Raw genomic sequence first — 21,073 nt, forward strand, 5'->3', positions numbered from 1 at the left:
CATTCTGTAGGACCAGTAATGTAATGTAACAACAAGAATAATTGGCCTGGTGTCGAAATACGTAGCCCGCCGGCTGTGTGGTCTTGTCGTATGACACTCGCCTTCGGACTAGAAAGTCCAGGGTTCGAATACCGCTCTAAGCAGCGCATAGTTGAGTCCTTCGAAAAGATTCTTTACTCAAATTATTATCTCACCGTAAGCAGGTGTAAAATGAGTACCTGGGCTTTAAAAGTTTTATCTCTGTTTGGGGAAAAAATATAGTATCACATAAGAGGCGTCATGTTAAGTGTCGCTGTTGGCTAGGGACCCCTTATAAAGCGCTTTGAGCACGTTTTATGGATATTGCGGCATATGAAGGCTTAGGTTAAACTATCCGACATAATATATTTTAGAGACGGTTCATAATAAATAGAGAAATATGTTATATCCGTTTTGAAACTATAGATAGTATGAAGTTAACGTCATTCAGGTCTTTGTTATTGCTTTTTGCCATCCGCGTTTATGAGTAATTCTCACTAAACTGTATTAACTAGACTATAAACGTTCAATGTTACACATCGTTTTGTGTGTTGGTCAGTTATACTTCCGGATGGCAATGTTATGAGCTTCTAAGCCAAGCGCATACTTTCTGTATTAGGGGTTGGGGTTTAGCGATAAAACATTCGCCTTCATACCTGAAGGTCCCGTGTTCGAGCGATGCAAGGTGGAGGTGTTTTACTCACATTATCTTATCGAACTCAACTGTACAGTAGGTCGTTGACAGCGTTGTCTCTGTCGAAAATTATAATAATAAAATCGCCTTGCAGGCGCGTCTTGTCTCACCCTAAATGTTGTGTTGCTGTTGGCTTGGGACTCATTGTAAAGCGCTTTGGTCACTTTTAGTGGACATCGTGCTATAAAAATGCCCGCTTTCTTTTATCTCTACAAAAGCTAACCGTTTTCTATGTGATTTATGGTCTTGCACTATCATTTTTGCCATAAATTGGCGAGCATGCGTTTGAATATTCGGCACCCCTTATCTGGAACTCCCTTCCAAGATATATCAGAGACAGTAATGATGCTGAATTCGTGTAACAAACATATTAAAACGTTTCTTTTTGATATATAGATAGCCATGTAAAATTATATTGATTTGTTTCATTTTGCATATTTGAGTGATTGTATGTTTGAGTGAAAGTAGCCACGTTACTGTTAAGCGCTTTGAGCTTGTTGAGGTAAGGCGCTATATAAAAGTCATGTATTATTATTATTTATTATTATTATTATTATTATTATTATTATTATTATTATTATTATTATTATTATTATTATTATTATTATTATTATCATTATTATTATTATTATATTATATTATTATTATATTATTATTATTATTATTATTATTATTATTATTATTATTATTATTATTATTATTATTATTATTATTATTATTATTATTATTATCATTACTATAACTGAAAAAATGATTGTCTGTTTTTTCAGATATCTTTGACTGATTTCGAAAAAAGTGGACGGATAGTAACTCGCCAATCCCCCTCCCCGGATAATTATGGAACTCACAACAAAATCAAAGTGTTTATTTACTGTGAGGTTCCATTGATGGTATGCTTTTAGGTAAAATAGTCACCAATTCTACCTGCTTGACTAATCGTCGTACCTGACAAACAAAACTATGTCAACCCTTCACCATTCATGAACAGTCTTTTTGGAGGGAATTAATAGAAATCCCAACTGGTGGCCGCAAAGTAATAAATTGAGAACAGAACTGAGCTGAGTTATGTCTACTTTATGCATTCTATCGAACTCCCCTTTCTGGTGTAATGACAGGACGTGCGCGTAAGATCGCGGCAATTCAAGGCAAGGACAGGGAAGAGCTTTGACACAACTTAAGTATACCATGTCTAGAATCTGGACTTTAAAAAGAATCTGTGATGTTATGTTTAAATGATTAGGTGTTCACAAAAAGATGTTTGTTGAAAGTCTTTGGACTATTTATTGACTTTGCTACTGAACTAAAAAAACTTTTGCTCAAATTCCTCTTAATTACCAATATAATAATCATTATCAGTAACAATAACAATAACAACAGAATCGTCAACAAAAACAACAACAGCTACAGCATCAACAACAGTAGCATTAGCAACAACAACAACAATAACAACAACAACAATAGCAGTCTCAACATCACAAATAGCAACAACAGCATTCATCACAACAACAACAACAACAACAACAACAACAACAACAACAACAGCAGTCTCAACATCACAAATAGCAACAACAGCATTCATCACAACAACAACAACAACAACAACAACAACAACAACAGCAGTGACGTTGTGTTTTTAAATACACAGTCCTATATGCAATGTTAACCAAATAGCACATACTGTGATCTTTAATAAAACGGCACAGCAGTAACAGTAGCAACAAAACGCTAGGATGGAATTAGAGAAATCGGCCTCCTATAAAGTAGGAAACCCTTTTTGTCAACTATAGTCATTGTTAGATTATTTCCACAGTAGTATTATAAAAGAGGACAAGTTTTCCCCATAATCAAAAGCTATTAAAAATTGAAGAAAGATATTTTGTGATTTTACTAAAGTTGAAATTTTCTATAGATTTCACCCCGGAGTTAAGTTGAAATCGAGTGAAACACCCTCTTTATTTCAATTTCACAAAAGGAGATATTTTCTACGTACAACTAGCCAATTCATCACCGTATCCAATGCAGAACTCTGTTCTCACTTCATGACGACATCCAGAAAGATCAGAAATTCCATCCATCTTGTCACGTGTGCCTCTTTTATACTACTTGTTGCTATGGTTACCAGAACAGTCAGCCAAAACAATGGTATGTGAAAATGTATGAATTTATTATTATTATTATTATTATTATTATTATTATTATTATTATTATTATTACTATTATTATGATTATTATTATGATTATTATTATGATTATTATTATTATTATGCCGCGGCGGATAATCGAACTCGGTACCTTTCGGGTACGAAGCAAAGACCGTACCGCTGAGCCACGCTGCCTCCTTAATGTCGTGAGTGTTTTAGAAGTTAAGCTTTTCTGTGGATACCAAGGTGGATTATAGGGTGTCTAATGGATTAAAACATAGGCTAGGATTGATTCATTTTCTTTCTGGAGCTCGCTTAAAATTTGAGCTTTTATATAGCGCAATATCCACTTAATGTGCTCAAAGCGCTTTACAAGGGGTCCATAACCAATAGCAACATGTACATGCCTGTTATGAGATATTACAATTTTTTTCCGACAGAGACAACGCTATTTACGGACAGGTACTCATTTTACACCTGAGTACGGTGAGAGAATGTGATTAAACAGTCTTTTCCAAGGACTCAACTATGCGCTGACTGAGGCACTGTCCGAAAAAGATTGTAATATCGCCTAACAGGCATCATGTCACGTCATGCCTGTTAAGTATTCATTTTGGTCAGTGACCCCTTGTAAAGATATGAGCCCGTTTAGTGGATATTGAACAATATAAAATCCCCAAGTTTAAAAAAAAAATGGAATAGAATGAATATGATTTTTGAAATATTAAGGAAAAGTTCATCTATTAGATTCTGTCTTCAGTCTACACTCGAAGCACTCAATTTTATGAGCAGTTCTGGTAATGAGCGAGAGATAATTCCAGATTGTTGGTGCCACCCCCCCCCCCCCCCCCGCCCAATGTAAATTGCAAGCGATTCCAAAGCAGAAAGAACATACAAGAAAATAAAAAATCATCCCAAAATTTGAGGGGATTCTTTCTTGTATATCGATTCTCTCTTCTAGGCAAGCTGATTTTTTGAGAATAAATTTTTCAATTCAGGGGGACAGCGTGGCTCAGCGGTACGGTCTTTGCTTCTTACCCGAAAGGTACCGAGTTCGATCACCCGCCGATGCGTTGTGTGACCTTGAGCAAGTCACCTCGCCCTAGCTCACTTTGCGGCGCTGCTCTGCGGCTGACGCCTGGGTTATTCTAGTCTTCCCTTGGAATAGACCCTAAAGACAAATTTCCCCTTGGGGATGAATAAAGGGAAATTTTTTTCTTGTACATTTCTTTTTGCTTTGTCTGGCACTATCTACGAGTATTTCATAACACATCGTTTCAGATGTAAGTCCATGTTTTTCAGCGTGATTAGAGTACTCTGGTAATAGAAGTGTCGTGAACACACCCACACCCCAAATCCCCATTCAATATCTATGTACGGCTATGTGGTCTAGTGGTATGACATCCGCTTTCGGATCGGAAGGTCCTGGGTTCGAGCCTCGCTTGGCCCATAGTCGAGTTCCTGGAAAAGGCTCTTTACTCACATTCTATCACAGTGTAAAATGAGTACATGGCCGTTATAAGCGTTGTCTCTGTCCGAAACAAAATTGTAATATCGCCTAATAGGCGTTATGTCTCGTCCTTCATTAAGTGTTACTGTTGAAGAGCGATACTTTGTAAAGCGCTTTGAGCATGATTAGTGGATATTGCTCTATATAAAAGCTCAATTTTGTTTTTAACTTGAAGAAAGTAGTAGCTTCTTAATGGGAAAAGATCACAAGTTTAGCCCCATTTCTGTAACGTTAGACTTTTTTTTCTGTCACTTTACCTACTTATATAATTTAGATGCTGAACCATCCAGGCCAGCGAGGCAATCAGAGATTTCACCCCAAAGTAACTCTAAATTAGGGAACTAAAATTATGCGAATTGGAATATATTTTGGGAAATATTTGAAAGTAATGATTAAATTATCCTTTTTTTTGAGGGGTTAATGCCCTTTTGAAATCGGGCTTTCTCCATTTCCATGCGATTCGATTTTCTTTTAAATATTATGATTATGAGAGACGGTAGCCATGATTTTCGAGATTTTGGTTTTCAGTTTAATATGAAAGAGATGTAGTTTCTATATTTAGTATAACTAAAACTCCTGATCTTTTTATTGGTTTTTTTTCTTAAGCATTTTGTAAAATAGATTATCTTGTGTGTGCGTGTGTGTGTGTGCTTTTTACAAGTCTTGTGACCCAAATTGTATGTTATAATTCTGTTATAATTAAAAATGGGTATGTCAAGATGATGATGATGATGATGATGGTGGTGGTGGTGGTGGTGGTGGTGGTTTACAATATGGAGGTGGAGGGTAAGGGATCAGGTCCTGTGATTTCTAATTCTGAAAATAATTCCCTTTGGGATTTGAACCTTGGTTGCCTCGGGTCTCAAAGCAAGTCATTAATCACAGAGTCATGGATTATCCATGGTGCGGGGGAAAGGGGTAGATGAGGGGGGGGGGGGCGGATGATTAAATATTGAATCGGATTGAGAAGGAAACAGGGTAAAGGTGAAAAGGTTGGAGGTCAAGGAGGAGAGGTCACTTGTGGTCTTTGAGGATCTTTGTCTTTTAAGATATGGGCAGCATTTTTCTTTTTTTGTTAGGTTAAATTTAGAGGTGCGTGGGGTGAGGTAAGAAATAGAAAGAGAGCGAGAGAGCGTGTGTGTGAGAGAGAGAGAGTGTGTGTGTGTGAGAGAGAGAGAGAGAGAGAAAAAGAGAGAGAGAGAGAGAGAGAGAGAGAGAGAGAGAGAGAGAGAGGGGGGGAGGGGGAGAGAAAGAGACACGGGGATGTCCTGTGATGTTCTTCACATACATTTGTGATAAGATCAAGAAACCAGTTTGTGTATTTAAACATTGGCTATTTTAGATTTTATGCCATGTCGACCGTGATTTATGCAATGTGTATTTTGTTTCCGTGTTTAATTTTGACTAGATCTACTTATGTTCATAACGTAATTCGTAATCTATCAAGCGCTTTGAGATGCTTGGTTCATGGGAAGCGCTCAACATTTATTATTATTATTATTATTATTATTATTATTATTATTATTATTATTATTATTATTATTATTATTATTATTATTATTATTATTATTATCATCATCATCATCATCATCATCATCATCATTATTATTGTTGTTGTTGTTAGTAGTCGTATTAGTTGTAGAAGTAGTAGTAGTAGTAGTAGTAGTAGTAGTAGTAGTAGTAGTAGTAGTAGTAGTAGTAGTAGTAGTATATTTTTCAGTGTCTATACCCTTAAACGAATAGTGGCAATTACTTGCTACCCTTTGGATAGGATCTGGTATTAACCGCCAGATCAAACAGTCTGAGCTCCCCATTCATTGGTGGATACGCAAAGAGGTCAGACAAGAGTTTTCGACATCACACGGGATTGTTCCCTTTGCGTGTGAACCCAGTCGCGAACTAGAAACTGAGCTACCGGAACTCCGTTCGGCCTGTACTTGTATCATAATGTCGAACCAAACATGTAGCCGCTTGTAAGGTGCCAAGTATAAAAGAATAAAATGATACTGATCTTCAACCATAATGGCCGGAGGTGTTTAATTCGGTTGGCGTGTCGAAAAGGTCACGTGGTGTAATGTTGAATACCGTTGATAGAAATATGTGGCAAAGTGTGAACTCCCGACTCACGTATCTATTGGGTTAATGGGTACAAAAGACTGGAACAATAGTAATTACGATGTTTTCCCGGATATGTCTTGTTTCAATGTTAGATACATCTACACATATCGAGATCACGGCGGCGTTCTCAAGGCAGTCTCAGGGCTATGAGTTTTTTTTCTGTTTTCCTGTATGACCCCTTGATGTTTGAGAATGACGGAGGACAACAAGAGATGAAGTGAGTAGGAAAGTGCCAGAAGACAATAATTATAGAGAATAAAAATTCGCGGCGGTGATGGGGGTTTGAACCCGCGACCTTACTGGTACGACAACTCGCCTGGCCGGGGAGAGCGTGACTCTACCGTATGAGCTATCCACGATCTATTCGCTATTGTCTTCTGGCACTTTCCTACTCACTTCATCTCTTGTTGTTATCAACATAAGTTCCTGCTCCACTCACTTTTCTGAATTAAGAATGACGGAGGGAGATTTAAAACAAGTTGGCAACCTGCCATTCTGTGAGTCTTTGTAGAATCGTCCGGGGGGGTTTATAGAACAGATGCGGAGGACATGTGTTGCATAAGAGGCAGTAACTGCCATACTCTGGAATAACTAATATTTTAAAATTTGGCTAGAAAGCTCGTCCTTCAAATATCGATCGATTTAAATAACCCTCATCTTGGCAACAACAAAAAAAACATTTCTCAAACCTGGGACTTCGCGAAGTCAACAACGGGGTGGCTTGAGGAATTAAGAGTAGCCTATTTCAACACAACACCAGACCTCATGTAGCAGTAATTTCTCCTTTGTTTTTAAATATGGTTTCCATCTTGTCAATTCCCAAATAAATCCAATTTGTGGTAATGACTCGTTCGTTGAGTTTGTCCAAAAGTTTGCAGATTAATAATCAATTATTTCTGTTTTAAATTCTAAAGACGGAAGAGAATATCCGCCAATAGTATCTTAGAGCACTGTGTTCGTAAATTTTGTTATCGAAGAAAAGTTTTTTATGGCAAGCGTCTCTTTTGCTGTTTCCGATTTTTATTTTGTTTCCGGTTGTTTTCTCCGATACTTCACACCAGGATTTTACTTGTAAACCCACCGGTTTCCCGCCTTTTCCAGTGAAGCAAAAATACATTGTGATTGTCACGTATTCATGTGACACATTACAACATCACTTCCTGACATCATACATTATTGGGTGATAACACACATGTCGGCAGCTTCTAATACAAGATTGTAAATGTATATCCAGACGGCGAATTCTTGCCACATTCGAATACAGTTGCGAACTCGCCCGATAGCCTCGTCACAACACAACGCTTAACCAGATGCTCTGCGGTTTCGAGTTCTTTGTCGCAGCGTGTACGTATTGGGACAGATGGAAAGTCCCCACTTTTGTAAGGTGGACGTCGTTAGACCTTAGTCTGTTTACAGCCACCCAGTGCCTCACCATGCTAATGCAGAAGCCTGGCAACTTCCTTTCCCGTTTCGAGAAAACTACGACATCGATCTTTCAGGAAATGTTGACATATTCAGAGGGAAATTTGGGAAAAGTGGAATAACCTCTGCTTCGTACCCTGAAGTAACCAGATTCGACTTCCAAATGCTGGGATGTGCCATCATGAGCTACGGTGCTGCACCACTGCAAATGCGAAGGATATTCTAATTTCCCTAGCATTATTCGTTAAAACCAAAGCTTCGCTTTATACATTTGTTTAACAAATTCGTTATTGTCATCACCCGATTGAAGGAGAATTTTTTTCTGATTCTAGCAACATTTGACTTGTTAATGCAATGACATAATAGCGGTACACGACACTCATTTGATAAGTTTTGGTGGTCATAAATGTGACCTACGGTCTCGAAACGTTGTTATGTCAGGATCGACCACATTCTATTTTTTAAAGTGATATTAAAGTCAGAAGGATGCAAGCACGCATAAACATAATATGGTTCATTAAAAGGAAGATCAAACATTACAATGCACACTTGAAAGAAACCACATAAAGTATACTCGTAAGATCCATCTTAGACAATTCGAGTACAGTTTGGGACCCACAACTACCATCTGATATAAAAGCAGTTTAGGTTGTCCAACGACGCGTTGCAAGATTTGCCTGCAATAACTACAGCCCTCATAGCAGCGTAACAGAAATGGCCACACAACTTGGATGGTTCCCTTAGAAAACAGATGGAAAGAACAACAAATAACTGTTATGTTCAAAATTACAAACACAATGACGGCCATCTCACCAGAACAACTCTAGACACACAACGAAATTCACACATTAAAAGAAAAACCCACTCAAAAACACTAAAACACCAATCTGCAAATGCAAACGTCTTCAAGTCTTCATTTAGTACCGCGAACCATCAAAGAATATTGTTTTAGCGTTAACACCAAAACTGTCTGCCACAAATACAAATCTCTCCGCCCTCGAATTCGAATACTCAGAATTGAGTCGACTTCGAGTAGGGTTCCATTACAGATTCAGAAATGTCACATACGTTTTAGGTAGTTTTAGGTTTAATATTCAAAGTGACAAATTAGGGAACAGACACTGGTGTAACATAAAGATCTGAAAAGATGTGTATCAAATATTGCCAGATAAAGCATAAATAAAAATTCCAGAAAAAAAAATAATCTCAAAACATCTGCCTGCCTCGATTGTTGATTGAACTTCAGATCTCCTGATCACCGGCCAGATGTGATATTTTGTGTGACCACTGATCCCGTGTGAGAATTATGATTTCCTTACCAAACTGTTCAGGACTACTCCGACATGATACCGTTTTGATACGATAGGACACATGTATGTAAAGTTGAAATAAACAGTAAACTTGGTGTGACCGCCGATCCCATGTGAATGTTCTGAATTTCTTACAAATCGATCAGGATAACGCCGAAATATCTTTTTTAATGTGAGCATTTATTATATAGCGCCATATCCACTAAACGTGCGCAAAGCGCATTACAAGGGGTCTCCAGACAACAGTAACACTTAATAAGTAGGACAAGATATGACGCCTATCCGGTGATATTACACTTTTTTTTTAGACAAAGACAACTATATTAGCACCCAGGTACTTATTTTACATATATGAATAAGGTGAGAGAATGTACTCAAAGAGCCTTTTCCAAGAACTGAACTAGACGCCGCTCATCGAGGACCTTCTGAGCCAAAGGCGAGTATTATACCACAAGACCATCTATCCGCATCGCTTTGAGACGCTCAATAACGATTACGAACATTTGAGTTTAACAGTAAATCTGTGGTACGAGCCACTGATCGTGTGAGACTGTTTTGATTTCCATGCCAAGCTATCCCGTAGCAAACCTAACCGGAATGGGTTTAATCAAGGGAGGCCATTCCCAAATCCTCCATCGTCCAATGTGGGTTCAATCTTAATCAGAACGCACAATTCAATAATATGCTGTTAGTCCACCACCCCCCCCCCCCCCCCCTCTCCTCCTCTCTCTCTCTCTCCTCTCTCTCTCTCTCTCTCTCTCTCTCTCTCTCTTTTCTTTCTTTCTCTTTCTTTCATTCTCTCTCCCTCTTTCTCTTTTTATCTATCTATCTATCTATCTATCTATCTATTTATCTATCTATCTATCTATCTATCTATCTATCCATCTATTTATCTATCTAACTCTCTCTCTCTCTATCTCTCTCTCTCTCTCTCTCTCTCTCTCTCTCTCTCTCTCTCTCTCTTCTGTCTTTCTCTCTTTCTCTCTCTCTCATTATCTCTATCCATCTATCTATCTGTCTTTCTTTTTATCTATCTATTTATCTATCTATCCCTCTCTCTCTCTCTCTCTCTCTCTCTCTCGCTCGCTCTCGCTCTCTCTCTCTCTCTCTCTCTCGCTCTTTCTATCTTTGTCTCCATCTCTCTCTCTGTCTATCTTTTTATATATCCATTTTCCATCCATCTATCAATGTATCTCTCTATCTATTTACCTACTTATCTATCTATCTTTCTATATATCTAACTATCTATCTGTCTATCTATCTATCTATCTATCTATCTATCTATCTATCTATCTATCTATCTATCTACCTATCTATCTATCTATCTGTCTATCTATCTATCTGTCTATCTATATATATATATATATATATATATATATATATATATATATATATATATATATATATATATATCGATCTATCTATTTACCTTAATTATCCATCCATCTATCTAGTTGTCAAAATGAAAATTTAAAGAGTAAATTTCGTCCACCTTTAAGCACTTGTCTCTCGTTACTGCAATCTTCATGAAGATATAATAGATATTTATCTATTCATTCTGCCCGAGAGCTTTTTGCGATAGACATTGATGAAACATGAAGGGTATTGAAATGCCAGATGAAACAGGGAATAAGAATACAGCTGGAACGATCAGTGGCTAGTGTTTCTTCTCTCTCTCTCTCTCTCCCTCTCTCTCTTTCTCTCTCTTTCTCTCTCGCTCTCTCTCTACCGCTCTCTCGCTCTCTCTCTCTCCCTCTCTCTCTCTCTTTCCCTCTCTCTCTCTCTCTCTCTCTCTCTCTCTCTCTCTCTCTCTCTCTCTCTCCCTCTCTCCTAATTTTTTGTCAGTTTTGGAGATATTTAAAATCCCACGTTGAATAGAAATCTGTAATGCGTGGATATGAATCTGCTATTAGCATCCCCCGTGTTAAAATCTCCATTGGACATTAGAACGGCCTAAATATTTCTGTTGACATTTGATGTTGTTACAAAATGGATTCTGTTCTCTGCCGAAAGATTTCTTTCGTGACGTTCGTCGAAAAAATACTCACACGCTATTTAAAGAAAACAAATTGGAGAAAAAAAAAACTTCTCTTTCATCAGTTTCTCTGGGTTAATTTTTAAAAATCAATAACTGGCGAACTAGCACCAAAATAGCACAATATCAACTAAACGTGCTCAAGGCGCTTAACAAGGGGTCCCTGTCCAAAAGCAACAAGTAACATGTAGAATGAGCCATGACCCTTGTTTGGCGATATTACAATTTTTTTCCGACAGAGACAACGCTGTTAACGGCCAAGTACTCATTTTGGACATGTGCACGGTGAATAAAGACCCTTTTCAATGGACTCAACTATGCGCCGAGCGAGGCTCGAACCCATGAACTTTCGATCCGAAAGCGAGTGTCATACCACAAGACCACATAGCCTCACAGTGAAGTATATTATAGAAGTTATAGCTTTTTAAAGTGTAGAAAAGGTGGTGACTTTGACTTGATTCTCTGTCCATACTTGTTAGGAACCTTTGAGAAACTATTTCTGCCATTATTTTTGTTGTTGTTTTTTTTGGGGGTTTTTTGTTGTTTATTTTTTTATTTCTTTTTTTTTTTGTTTTGTTTTGTTTTGTTTTTTTTGTTTCGTTTTGTTTATTGTTTTGTCTTTTGTTGTTTTTTTTTTTTTGTTTTTGTTTTCTTTTGTTGTTGTTTTTTTAATGTTTTGTTTTTCTGTTTATTTGTATAGTTTGTATGTTTGTTTGTTTGTTTCTGTTTATTTTACATTATTCAATTGATAGAAACTGATCAAACCGAATTTTTCTTCGTTTTTTTTTTCAAAATAACCTAGTATTGGAGTCTTTTTGAGTCGAATACGACCTTTTGACCCAGCCTCATTTCTATAAAGCTAGACGTGCCTAAATGAGCCAATAAAATGGAGAGAAAAACAAAGTGACTCACATAAAAAAAGGGGGGGGGGGTAACACAAAAGGAGCAACTTCTTGGTCCCTGGGACTTCGTCAGTAGACACAAACAAAACACAAAAATATAAGGTTACAAAAATAATCACATTTTGTTAAGTGTAGAAACAATGCATGGAGACCAATACTTTCTTCATTTGACAAAATGTGATTTTTGTAATCATTTATTATCTTTATGTCTTTCTGTTTGTCTCCTGTCGAAGGCCAAGGGCCAAAACGTTATTTGTTTTTGTATTGTCCCCTCATTTCTGAACTATCGAGTGGGTGATTAAAAATAATTTTTTAAACAATTGAGCTTTATATAGCGCAATATCCACTAAATGTGCTCAAAGCGCTTTACAAGGGGTCCCTGGTCAACAGCAACATTTAACATGTAGGACGGAACATAACACCTGTTAGGCGATATTACAATTTTTTGGATAAAGACAGCGCTGTTAACGGCCAGGTACCCATTTTACACCTGAGTACGGTGAGAGAAAGTGAAAGAGCCTTTTACAAGGACTCAACTATGCGCCGAGCCCGAGGCTCGAACCCTGGACCTTCCGATCCGAAAGCGAGTGTCATACCACAAGACCACATAGCCGCAACCCGAAAAAAAACTGTTAAAGTTTTTAAAAACTTTTCCAATAAGATCGGAGACGGCAGGGTATTCATCCTGGTCTATTTGTTAGTCATTAGTCTTCATTATGTCCACCTCTAGGACCCCATCCATTTCTATCAAGGCTGAAGGCATTGCTTTGGGGGTCCAGGCCTGATGGACAGTACAGGACTGCCATACTCTGAAGAAGAAAAAAACATATTTAAAAATTTGGCCAGAAAACTCGTCCTTCAAATATCAATCGATTTAAATTATCCTCATCTTGGCAAAAACTCTCAAACCTGAAACTTGGCCAAGTCTCATGTTTGAGAGGTTTTGCAAAGATGTGGGTCATCATTTAAATCGATCGATATTTGAAGGACGAGTTTTCTGGCCAAATTTTTAAATATGGTTTTCTTTCCAGAGTTTGGCAGAGTAAACATTAGGGAGGATTATTTCTATTTTGGTGTGTGCGGGTTTGTGTGTGTGTGTGTGTGTGTGTGTGTGTGTGTGTGGGTGTGTGGAAGTGTGTGTGTGGGGGGAGGGATGATGAAGTTATGAAAAAAGCTGTTTTAAAGACGACATTGTTAGGGGACGACATGAAGGGTGGTTAAAGCATTGAATTTAAAACCGGTAAGTCGTTGGTTTACTTGTTTGTTTTGTCTTGTTTTTTTTCTGGGTTTTTTGTTGTTGTTTGTTTGTTTGCATTATCTTGGGCAAGAAAGTTAGCCGCCATTGCTCTTTGAGAGGGACCGCTCAAAGCTGCCTGATTTATCGATGTCTTCTCTCAAAATAAACCCTGACGAAATGTTCCTCCAGAGGATATAGAGAAGGGAGTCTATCTATCTTATTCTTTTTTTTTTTATTTTTTTTTTGGGGGGGGGGGGGGGTTGTTATGGTAGTGATGTTGGTATTTTGTTGTGTTACGATTGTAGTCGTGGTGGTAGTGGTAGAAATTGTGGTGATGTTGGTTTTCCGATGTTTGTGGTAAGAGTCTTGGGTTTTTTTGTTTTTTTTTTTTTTTTTTTGTGGTTGTCGCTATGGTAATGGTAGTTGTCTGTGGAAGCTGAATTTTTTAGAGGAAAAATAACCCCAGAAATTGAAACAAAAAAAAACATTGAAAAAGACAAAAACATAAAGGAAAACATAAAACAGTGAGAAAACTTTTCCCAAGGGTGTCTATCGTATTGTATTGCCTGGTGGAAACTCGAAGCTTCATAATATTATGATCATAACCAGTCTGACAGTCTAACTGTTTAGCTATCGGGACGTTTCAATCTACAACAATTGGCATCGATGTCGTGCAGACACCAACATTATACCGTTTACTCTTTAACCTGTTAACTGCCGTATACTCGTTCGTCTTTAATGGGACAGCGTGGCTCATAGAGAATACAGGACCTAGTAGTCTGGGGCGTGGCTCAGCGGTATGGTCTTTGCTTCCTACCCGAAAGGTACCGAGTTCGACTACCCGCCGCGTTGTGTGGCCTTGAGCAAGTCGCCTAGCCTTAGCTCACTTTGCGACGCTGCCCTGCGGCTAACGCCTGGGTTATTTCAGTCTTCCCTTGGAATAGACCCTAAAGAAAAATTTCCCCTTAGGGATGAATAAAGGGAATTTATTATTTTTTGAATAATTTGGCCAGAAAACTCGTCCTTCAAATATCGATCGATCGGTTTAAAATATGATCATCATAAAATGAGTACTGGCAGGTAACAGCGTTGTATCTGTTGAAAGGAAAAGAATAGAATAGCTCATGACAGGCGTCATGTCCCGTCTTATATGTGAAGTGTTGTTGTTGTCTTGAAGCATCTTAAAGCGCGATTTGAGCATATTTAGTGGTTATTGCTCTATATTAAAAATCTCAATCTGAAGTCATTCCTGAGACCATCCTGCTTATTTTATCTTCTTTAATGAAATTTGTAAGAGATGATAATTGGTTAGATTAAAGCCAGGAAAAAGCCAGGAGTTATACTCACCCAATCTCCAGTGTGGAAGAACTCTTCAAGAGATTTTGTCTAAGTAAAATGGAGAAAGTTATGAAGGATGGCGATCACCCCCTTCACAAATATATTAAGTTCTCCATGAGGAGCCGTCGCCTCATATCTATAGAAACAAAGATAACACGTCACCTTAATTCATTTTTGCCACATGGTGTTCGAACTTTTAACTCGCAACTGTGATTTAAATTAAATACTATCTTTTAAATATACACACACAAGTGTTGCTATTGGTTCTTGTTGTATATTTTTACATTTTTGTGCATTTGCATATATATATATATAATATGTATACATTGTCGCCATAGATTCTCAACTTTGTGTTTATACATTTTTATGCATGCCACGTCTGTAAACGAATTTCCATTTTTTTGGATGATAATAATAATAATAATTATTATTATTATTATTATATTATTTTATTATTATTTTATTATTATTATTATTATTATTATTATTATTATTATTATTATTATATTATTATTATTATATTATTATTATTATTATTATTATTATTATTATTATTATTATATTATTATTATTATTATTATTATTTATTATTATTATTATTATTATTATTATTATTATTATTATTATATTACTTATTATTATTATTATTATTATTATTATTATTATTATTATTATTATTATTATTATTATTATTTATTATTATTATTATTATTATTATTATTATTTATTATTATTATTTATTATTATTATTATTATTATTATTATTATTATTATTATTATTATTATTATTATTATTATTATTTTATTATTATTATTATTATTAAAGTCCAACGCCGCGTCTAAAGCGTTAATCAAACCAATCACATCGACATTACAACATAAAGGCGGGCATACTGGCCTGATCAGAAGATTAAACAAGAGTCATAATATTTTTTTGGCATTCATGAATTACCGCTCTGTCGCCTATCGCGGCGGTAGCCACCCAGTTAAATTGAATTACCTCTCTCGCATGGTGTGAAGGTTTGCTTATCAGCCCATCAGTTTGATCAACTCATATCTTTTTTGTATCGAGTCCATTTTTATTCTCCGGCGCCACCCATTGCTCAATGCACTTTAAAATGTTTTAATTATTTCCCCAAGTACTAGCGAAACGATAAAAATAGAAAGGGTTTGTAATTCAATATTTCTGTTGATAGAATTTTCAACGTTACTGGGTTGTGTGTGTGTCTGTTTTTTGGGTTGTTTTTTTTTTTTGTTTTTTTTTTTGTTTTGGTTTTTGGTTTTTTGTGGTTTTTTTGTTTTTTTTTTTGTCTTTTGTTTTTTTTTTTTTTTGTTTTTTTTTTGTTGTTTTTTTTTTTTTGTTTTTTTTTTTTTTTTTTGGGGGGGGGGGGGGGGGGGGGGTTCTGATGGTCAATATGAAGCGCAACGAAACTTCGGCATAAGCGCTGTATAAATATACATTTATTATTATTATCATGATTACTATTGAACCGTTTATCTCCAACGCTAGTTCCTAGTACTTTAACAATTCTATGATTTAGGCACCCCCCCCCCCCCCCCCACCCCCTCCTTTTCTTACCTTCTCAACAATTACACGTTTTAAAATGCCTCTAAACAGTGAATAGAAACCAAATTCACACCTGATTCAATTTACACTTTAAAATGGTTTCATTATTTCCCCAAATACCAACGGAGAGATAAAAACTGAAAGGCTTTGAAATTTAATGTTGTCGTTGATATCATTTCCAACGTCACAGTTGAAGCGTTCAACTCCAAAACAAGATCCTTGTACTTCAAGCAATTCCAGTCATCACACTATGGTTCCCTCTTATATCGTCGTCGTTTTCTTCTTCTTCTTCTTCTTCTTCTTCTTCTTCTTCTTCTTCTTCTTCTTCTTCTTCTTCTTCGTCTTCTTCTTCTTTTTCTTCTACTACTACTACAACAACAACTACTACTACTACTTACTACTACTACTACTACTACTACTACTACTACTACTACTACTACTACTACTACTATACTACTATACTACTACTACTATATACTACTACTATACTACTACTACTACTACTACTACTACTACTACTACTACTACTACTACTACTACTACTTCTTTTTCTTCTTCTTCTTCTTCTTGTGGAAACCTCCAATATTGTAGAGGATCACTCCACAGTTTTTAGGGTTTTAAATTGTAAACTTGTTAAAACTCTGCACATAATACGAATAAAAATTACACAGATTAAATAAAAAGACAGAATATGAACTCGAGCAACCGCATGAAGGCATGTTGGCAACCGTTTTCAACCACGTCAGCTGGGAGGCTATTCCACAGTCGGGCAGCGGCATCGTACCCATTTCATTCCTGAGTTTTCTGGAAGTCGTTGAGCAGGGGGCAGCGTGGCTCAGCGGTACGGTCTTTGCTTCGTACCCGAAAGGTATCGAGTTCGATCACCCGCCGCTGCTCTGTGTGGCCTTGAGCAAGTCGCCTCGCCTTAGCTCAATTTGCGGCGCTGCACTGCGGCTTACGCCTGGGTTATTCCAGTCTTCCCTTGGAATAGACCCTAGAGACAAATATCGCCTATGGGATGAATAAAGGGAATTTTTTAAATATTTTTTAATCTATTTATTTTTTTAAAACACTTTCCAATGGATTCAGCATTGCCCCCCCCCCCCACCCCCACCCCATCTCTAGATCTGAACTCATTCTATCGACCTACAAATCATTACCAGTGCATAATACCATCATACACCCCAAATAACCTCCATACTACATCATAATTCATGACAGACAAAGAACTTTCCATTCATTCATTCAACTCGTCCAGACGAATAGTTTATTCGGCGTTCAATCATCGCATAGAGACGATTTTCTATCGCATCAATAATAACGTCATTTAGAAAATTATTTCTCTACTCACTGGCGTGTTTGGTCATATTATCATCAACATAAAAAAGAAAGGAAAAGAAAAGACGTGCCTCAAACGCCAGTGATGTGTTCCTGTGATAAGGAAAATTCGATAGACTGTTTTTCAGTGACATTTTTATCGCTGGACGGGAACGTGCAACCGGTTAGTTTCAGAAACTGAGGGTTAGAAATTTACAAAGTAATTTTTGCAACCCATCACCTAAAAGAAAAAAGGTAGGTACATATTATGCCGGGCGACGTATACATATATGCAGGTCTGTCATCCGATCGCAATTATGGGCCTTGTTTAACATTGTTGTATTGGACAATATTTTGCCTAATTTTTTTTAGAGTTCCATTACAACAATGAGCCGGTATTAAATTAGGCTACCAGACCTGTAAATAAGTACACTTCGTGTTGGGGTATACTTGATGCTTACAATTGAATTGCATGCTTAACTCTCTCCCTACCGAACTTTTCCGGATTTTCCCGAAACGTCACTCCCATCCAACATATAAATAAAAGGATTTATTTTCTAAAGCTCTAAATCTAAAGGAGTAAGTACACGATATAAGTACCTACATAATTTTGTTCAGCAAAACAAACTTTACAATACAGCAATACGCTTCAACAGTCGTAACGTCACTTCCCTCGTAATGACGCATGGTAACTTAGTAACTGGCTCTAAACTATCGGAACAATGGCGGACGCCCTTATGAAATATTTCTCCGACGAGCATAAAATCGTATCCAGAGGAGAAAAAAAAAATATAAATCTGATCATGTTTTGACTTTTACACATTCTGATCACAAGACATATGAAAAGTTCTAGCTAGCATGAAGAATAAAATGTACCAATTTTCTTTGTTTAGAACAATTAATTATTTATTATTGGAACAAAATATTTCTTTAAATTTCGTGATGTACAAAATAAAGTCTTACTGAGACAATGTCGTTTGTATTGCAATCGTAGTGAACGTGACCATTTTCTTGTAATTGGTAAGGAGACGATTAAATTATAAGACTTGAGTAAAAATACAGTTTAGTCGTTCAGAGCCATTAGGTCCATGGAAAGGAAGTTTATCCCGGTTTCTGTGACGTGAAACACGGACAATAGCAATTGCTTGCTACCCTTTGGATTGGATGTGAGTCTATCCCAGAGCACTTTCGTCAGATCTTACAGACCCAGCAGCTACTCAATCGCTGCAGGATGGACAGGGGTGGGGGGGGGGGGGCGGAAATTATCTCGAATTCACTCGGGATCGATCTCGAGATTTCCGTGTTGAGTAGTTTACAAAGAATATTAAGAAAATTGCGAGTGAGGTAAATATGGGTGATTTAGGTAAGGTCCCATGATATTGGTCATACCTTAGCCATCGTTAAGTTAGAGCCTGACCGTGGCCTTTGTAAAATTATGGCCTGCGACTGGCCAAAAAATGACGTCAAAATGCCAGTCTTTTGCCACAAAAGAAAACAAATCGTGAGTTTTATTCAATAGTTCAACCAATGAAATAACTTGTTTCCATGATCTCTACTAACGACAACTCACTAAGCGGTGCAAAAACCAAATAATGACGTCAAACTGCCAGTCCTTTTAGATTTCAGTATCAGGCTATAACATAACGATGGCTACGGCCTGACACTGAAACACAAAAAGACTGGCATTTTGACGTCATTATTTGGTTTTTGCACCGCCTAGTGAGTTGTCGTTAGTAGAGCTCATGGAAATAAGTGGTCCCCTTGGTTGAACTATTGAATACAACTCACGATTTGTTGTCTTTTGTGGCCAAAGACTGGCATTTTGACGTCATTTTTTTGGTCAGTATCAGGCTATAAGTAAACGATGGCTACCGTTACACACCCATCACCCGCACCCCCTCCCCTTTTTTTCGAGCTGGTGTCTAAAGCGAGGTTAGTTTGGCACGGGTACACAGCGCTTAATCGTTGGTTTGATGCCTCTTGATCAATGACATAAGACACTCGCCTTCGGACGGCAGTTCCCTGGCTCGTCCCACTCCTGGCGCCATCATATTGAGACTTTGAGAAGGCGCTTTACTCATAATATTCTCTCACCGCATTCATGTGTAAAATGAGTACCTTACCAGTACCAGCGTTGTCTCGATCTGAATCAATTGTAATAATCCCTACATGTGTCTCGACCTTCACGTCCAGTGTTGCTGTCGGCTTGCTATGAGCATTTCACACTTTTAGTGAATATTGCGCTCTATAAAAGCTCCATATTCTAATTAAAGACTGTTTTGGCCAGCCCCATACCAGATTTTTGTGACGCCCCTAATTTATATTTAATATAATAATATATATATATATATATATATTATATATATATATATATATATTATATATATATATATGTGTGTGTGTGTGTGTGTGTGTGGATGTGTGTTTTGTGTGTCTGTGTGAGTGCGCGTATAGATTATTGATTATTTATCATATATGCCATTTGCCTCAGTGATGTAAGACGTCTACACGTATGTAACGGAACACTTCTACGTTAACCGGGTGTAAATATGTCAACATCAAGCTTGCCCTCTGCCAATAAAATCCCGGTCATGAGGACTACATGACAGCTACAGTAGTTGTAGGATAGGAAGGAAAATGGAAGTATGTTTATAGATAGCAGTCTAATTTAATGATGATGGTGATGATGATGATGATAATAAAATAATAATAATAATAACAATAATAATAATAATAATAATAATAATAATAATAATAATAATAATAATAATTAATAATAATAATAATAATTAATAATATATAATAATAATACTTCACACTTATATAGAGCCAACATCTCATGCAATATGAGCTCCATGCACTTTGCCAAAAAATAAAAAAATAAATTTAAAAAAATAAAAAATAACAAAAAAAATTATATATATATATATATATATATATATATATATATATATATATATATATATTATATATATCATTAAATAAACAAATACTATAGCTATTAGACACAGACGGATACATGTTAAATATTTAAAACGCTATCATCATAGAAATGCATTAAGAAAAAAAATTCACAAGCAAAGAATGTTTTCTAAAGTCTTTAGTTTGCTTTTGAATGCCTCCAGGGATTGTGAATTTCTTATCGCAAAAGTTAATGTATTCCAGATGGAGGGGTCAGATTGTCATGGTCTCAAGTGAGTAAAGAGCTACTCGACTATGCATAAAGATCTATGTAGAATGAGGCCCCAGAATTTACTAGTTACTATAAATGAAAAACAATTAACGATTTGTTTACAATGAAATAAAAATAATGATGAAATTTAATTAAAAGAGATAAACAGTGATCGTGGCAGTTACAAATAGAGATATGAATATTTTACGTAACTTATGATAATATGTCAGGTTCATAAGTTTACGTTTCCAGGCAGTTGATGGGCTTGGATGATCTATTCCTCTGATAACAG

General features: G+C 36.6%; 1 protein-coding gene across 1 annotated transcript in view; it reads left to right on the forward strand.

Moving 5' to 3' along the window:
- The first annotated feature begins 2,674 nt into the window (after positions 1-2,674).
- LOC144965387 (uncharacterized) overlaps positions 2,675-21,073 on the forward strand; it is a 54,968-nt gene continuing 36,569 nt past the window's right edge. Inside the window, exon 1 of the mRNA XM_078900726.1 lies at positions 2,675-2,854. Within this exon, the coding sequence (XP_078756852.1) occupies positions 2,752-2,854 (103 nt within the window). The 5' untranslated portion in view covers positions 2,675-2,751. The remainder of the gene's footprint in view (positions 2,855-21,073) is intronic.

The sequence above is a fragment of the Berghia stephanieae genome, chromosome 1 (genome assembly GCF_034508935.2).
Source record: "Berghia stephanieae isolate SIO BIC M18660-M18661 chromosome 1, UCSD_Bste_1.3, whole genome shotgun sequence".
In the NCBI taxonomy this organism is placed as follows: domain Eukaryota; kingdom Metazoa; phylum Mollusca; class Gastropoda; order Nudibranchia; family Aeolidiidae; genus Berghia; species Berghia stephanieae.